Here is a 5234-nt window from a genome sequence, read left to right as displayed (position 1 = left end):
AAATACACATTTTTTTTTTTTTTTTTTATATATGCATCCCCTCTATAATATACCGTTGCCGCCCTGAAACATCCAAGTACACACTACGGGAGGGAGGGAGGGAGATGCTGGCTCTCTGCTCCTAAAATGGCGGGCGCTGACCTGCCTCACCACTACTTCAGCCTGCCGCTCCCCGCCCCTTTCTAGCTCCTCCCCCCTTTTCCTGCACTCATCCACTTAACCCTTACCTTCCCTGACCCTTGCTCACAAAACCCCTCATGCCGGCCTCCCCTGAAGCGTGCCGCTTCGTCCGGCCTCACTTGAGTAGGGTTATTGGCTACGCTCGGGTCCACTACCCCATCATTTAGCTAACTAACCTTCCCCATTTCCTCTCCCAATAACCACACCCAGCCACTGTTTGGATTAAATCGGCCACAGCAGCCGTCTTTTATTAAATAATATAAATAACATGAATAAACATAACACTTGATATAACAATGACATATATATATAAATATATACATGTCTAACTGACGAGGGAGGTCCTAGAAGCCGCCTAACTGCACCTTAAACGACCACAAACCACCACGGCAATTCCATCTTGCCCCCAGCCGCGTACCACAAGCTCGGGGACACCAACTGACGGACGCCATACCAAGCCAACCAGGTGCCCCAACTCTGAGAGTCCAGCCCCACCATTGAGGCCCTCTCATTCACCGTTACCATCCAGTAGCCCCAGCTTCTATGACCTCCCCCCGCCAACAACGCGCAGCTTGACAGCCCTTAAGCTCGCGCGTTCCGCCACACCCGGAGGGCTGTTTCAATACCTCCCTGCAAGTCCAGTGACCACAAATCAATGCCCACCGCATTGAGGTGGACTCCATCCTATCTCCAAAAGCCTCCTGTTCCTGCTTCCAACTCGGGGTGCCTCACCACCACCGCCCCATGTTTGGCACAGAACCGCCCAATCACCCTGTTCAGCTTAATCCTAGCCTTATTCAGCCTTTCAACCGATCTCGCCTCCCTCCAGACCTTCCTGGGGACAATATCCGACCACACAGTGACAACTGACGGGAAGAGGGACCACAAACGCAAAAAATCAAAACGTATATCCCTGATCAACTCTCTGCAAGGTCGGACCCCTAGGTCATTTCCCCCAACATGCAACACCAAGATATCTGGGACTCTATCTAACCTGGCTTGCCGATGAACCTCCTGCAAAACACTACCCCACACCATACCTCTGCGTCCGATCCATCTTACTATGGCTGTCCCCCGATCAAACCCCAGCTGCCGCCCATTCTGCCGAACATCCGCTCGTAATGCCCCCCAGAACACGAACGAATGGCCCAGGATCCAAACTAATAACGGGGCATCACCTGAAAAAAGAACGAGACAAACATGGTTAGACACAGCCTTAAACTGCCCCTAAACGCACATACAGCCGAAAACGCTCCGACTCCCACCTCCCAATACGCTTAATCACTTCATCTCGCACCCCCAAGCGAGCAGCCTCCGTGGCAGCACCTATCCTGAAGGAATGACCCGTAAACTTGCCAGAGTCCATTCCTAGATTACGCAAACATTTCTTGAATACCGCTATAAATTGAAATCGCGATAAAAAGGAGCCATCCTCATGTCTGAGAATCGGGCCTGCCGCGACCCCTGCCCTTCCTTGAAAATCACGCAAACACCGTACTGGACACACTAGACATCCCGGCACCTCAAACAATGAGACTAAATGACCCCTCCCCTCCTGATCCGTCTTTGAAAATCTCAGATAAATCAGCACCCTGTCGTCATATAACGTTACATCCTCACTCCTCAGACCCCCTTCCCGCTGCACACTTGCACACACTAACTCCCCTAAACGAAAGGCTCCGAAAAAAGCCAGAGCAAAGGCTAGTCTAAATAAGCTCACCTCCCAAGCCGAGCGACACACTCCAGCTACCTGCTCCCCTAACTGTAACAATAACGAAAAGGACACCGGTAGGCGGGAATCTTTGACACGCTGAAACCTTCTATAACCCTTCAAAATTTGTCGGACCAAAAAGGACTTAGTAATGTCCGGGGAATTCCGCAACTTGAATCCGAAAGCCAAGCCCGCCATGCAACCATTGATCTTGGCAACCGACCAACCTTGATCCTTCACGTGGCCAATGAACAGTAACAACGGAATTTCCCCGTCCAGTACCTCGACCCCTAGGTCATTACACCACTGCTGCCACCTACTCCAAGCCCTATCGTACATCCTCCACGTGCCTTCACTCAATGATGCCTGCAACAGACAAGCTACGGTACCTCCAGGATCTCCCACAACGACTCTGGACACACCAATCCGACCTGACTCGCCTCCGGGGCCAGCTGGCGAAACCGCTCCCACTGAAAACGAGAAAGTGCGTCAGCTATACAGTTAGAGGAACCAGGCACATGCACCGCAAACACCCAAGCATTAAGGGACAAGCACCGGAGAACCAACTGCTGCAATAGGCAAATAACTGGGGGGGAAGAAGCCGTTACACTGTTGATGGCTTGCACAACTCCCAAGTTGTCACAATGGAAACGAACCTTCTTGTGCCGAAACTTCTCCCCCCAGAGCGTGACTGCCAACACAATGGGGAAGAGTTCCAACAATGCCACGTTTTTTACCCACCCTTTTCGTACCCAGGACTCAGGCCACCGACCCGCACACCACTGCCCTTCACAGTACGCCCCAAAACCCGCTCCACCCGCAGCATCCGTAAACAATTCGCAATCAAACGCATCAACCACCCCCCCCATAACTAATGCTCTGCCATTAAACTGTTTTAAAAAGGAATCCCAAACTTTCAAATCCCCTTTCAACTCACTGCCTAGTCTAATAAAATGGTGGGGAGACACCACCCCTCCTGTCGCCGAAGCCAACCTCCTACTAAAAATGCGGCCCATAGGTAGGATTCTGCATGCAAAATTTAATTTGCCCAACAAAGACTGCAGGTCCCGCAGACGAATCTTTTTTGCTGTCAATGCCGCCGCCACCTCTGTTCTTAAATCTGACACTTTGTCTACTGGTAGCCTACACTCCATCCGCTGTGTATCTATGACAATACCCAAAAAGCTTAGCTCAGTAGCCGGCCCCACCGTTTTGTCCACCGCTAACGGGACTCCAAAACACTCAAAAACAGACTGTAATGTGGATAACAACAACGAACAAACCCTAGATCCCCCCGGCCCCAAACACAGGAAATCATCCAAATAATGAATGACAGAGTGACAACCTGATTCCTGAACCACCACCCACTCCAGAAAAGAACTAAAACGCTCAAAATATGCACACGATATTGAACAGCCCATTGGCAAACACCTATCCACAAAATATGCGCCATTCCAAAAACAACCCAGTAAATACAAACTATCCGGGTGAACTGGCAACAACCGAAATGCCGCTTCAATGTCACATTTTGCCAACAGGGTACCCGGACCCAGCTTCCTTACCCATTCCACAGCCGCATCAAAGGAAGCATAAACCACAGAACAAAGTTCCGGGTCAATGCCCTCATTGACCGACGCACCCTTAGGGAATGATAAATGGTGGATGAGCCTAAATTTATTAGGCTCCTTCTTAGGGATCAAACCCAAAGGGGAAACTCGCAAGTTACTGATGGGTGATGTAACAAACGGACCATCCATCCTCCCTAGGGAAACCTCTTTAGCTAACTTTCCTGTCACTATGTCCGGGAACTGCAATGCCGAGCGCAAATTCTTCCGCTTCTCTAAGACTGGTAACGGGTGTGAAGGTATATGAAAACCGAACTTAAACCCTGAATACAAAAATTCAGCTAACTCCTGGTTCGGATATCTATTTAGATGCCCCACCATCCTTTCCACTCGCACTGGGGTCTGCCCCTTTTGCAAAACTATCCCCCCCCCTTTGTCTACCCCCTCTAAAACATCTGCTAGCCCCATGGCCCCCGCCACACACGGAACATTCATGCCTAAATTTGCATTTTTGGCCGAATTTGCAACTTCCCTCATTGAAAAGGAAGCAGTATCCTCTTCCAACTGGGGGCGTCCCTGTACCTTGCTGTACCCCAACCCCTGACTCACTCCGAAAGGACTGACCACTCCTACCTGGCGCTGTCACCCTCATCCATAACGCAATGTCCTTATGGTCCCATCTCATATTAGGACGGACTGCTTTCCTCTGACGAAACTGCTCGTCATACCGTAACCACCCGGAACCCCCATACACTCTATAGGCTTCCCCAATAGCATCCAGATAGCAAAATAAAGGGGAACAGCATTCCGGACTCTTCTCCCCAATCACACTTGCCAAAATAGCAAAGGCCTGTAGCCAATTACTAAATGACCTAGGGATAAGGCGATAGCGACGCTTATCATCATCCTCCTTTCTTACTCCGTCCTTTTTTACCACATCAAGGTTGAACCGCTCCAACGGAAGCAGCGAAAAAATTTCTATATACTCTCCCTTCCAAATTTTCTCACGCACCTCCGTTTTCAAATGCGCTCCCAGGGGACCCTCAAAGCAAACATACACCTCCCCTTTTGCGGCGTCATCTAATCTGGGCCTATCCTCCTCACCTCCCGCCTGCGTCTGCACTGACACTGATTCGGCTACACCTGTGCTATTGGCCACTGCTACATTACTATTGTTAGCGGTCGCCGGTACATTGCTATTTTCTGCCCCCAACCCCCACGCTGCTAAGGGGGTAGCCCCCATTGCCCCCCTATCCTGACTAACCCCAGCTAAACCACACAGCAAGCGCCCCAAACCACCGATAATAGCACTATTGCTCCCCCCCGCCCCAGGCGCCACATTAAATATAGATAACAGTGTTCCCAGTGATGTCTCACCTAACTGCCCGGGTGCTGTGAACCCGGCAGCCGCAGGTCCTGATTCCTGACGGACGACTCCTGGATCCACGACGTTCCTTTGATGGGTACTTGCGCTGTTCGACGGCAGCACCCCAGGCGGATCACTGCTGGGTGCGTTAGGAATGGCTCTGGGACGCACTCTGTCTTCCACGGTGTCAGGACCAGTAGCAAACTGTCCGCCCTCAGGAAATGGCCTGCGCAACTCCCTGTCCTCCATATAAGCATCTGCACGCCTGTCTTCATGCCCAAGAGGCCTGCTCTGGGGCGGGGAGCCGTCCAGAACAGCCTCGTCCTCCTCCTCTGTAAGAAGCGCATCATGGCAAGGCCTGCGCCCGTCCCTGGCACCTACAGGCGCAGCCTCGTGTGCCACTGAAAGGGGC

The 5234-nt window shown here is 51.5% G+C and overlaps 1 protein-coding gene across 1 annotated transcript; it reads right to left on the bottom strand.

Annotated features, from left to right (window-relative positions):
• Positions 1-632: 632 nt before the first annotated feature.
• LOC121002785 lies at positions 633-4837 on the bottom strand. Its single transcript, XM_040434327.1, has 2 exons — positions 2281-4837; positions 633-1358 (listed from the first exon to the last, which is right to left on the bottom strand). Exons 1-2 carry the CDS (start codon positions 3991-3993, stop codon positions 1341-1343), a joined length of 1731 nt encoding a protein of 576 aa, XP_040290261.1. The 5' UTR covers positions 3994-4837; the 3' UTR covers positions 633-1340.
• Positions 4838-5234: the final 397 nt, after the last annotated feature.

The sequence above is a fragment of the Bufo bufo genome, chromosome 5 (genome assembly GCF_905171765.1).
Source record: "Bufo bufo chromosome 5, aBufBuf1.1, whole genome shotgun sequence".
In the NCBI taxonomy this organism is placed as follows: domain Eukaryota; kingdom Metazoa; phylum Chordata; class Amphibia; order Anura; family Bufonidae; genus Bufo; species Bufo bufo.
Note: the sequence above shows the minus strand (reverse complement) of the source record. Positions and strands in the feature narration are given on the sequence as shown.

Bases quoted from the DNA above. Each gene is read 5' to 3' on its own strand.
- LOC121002785 (XM_040434327.1), bottom strand. From the start codon at position 3,993: ATGAGGGAAGTTGCAAATTCGGCCAAAAATGCAAATTTAGGCATGAAT.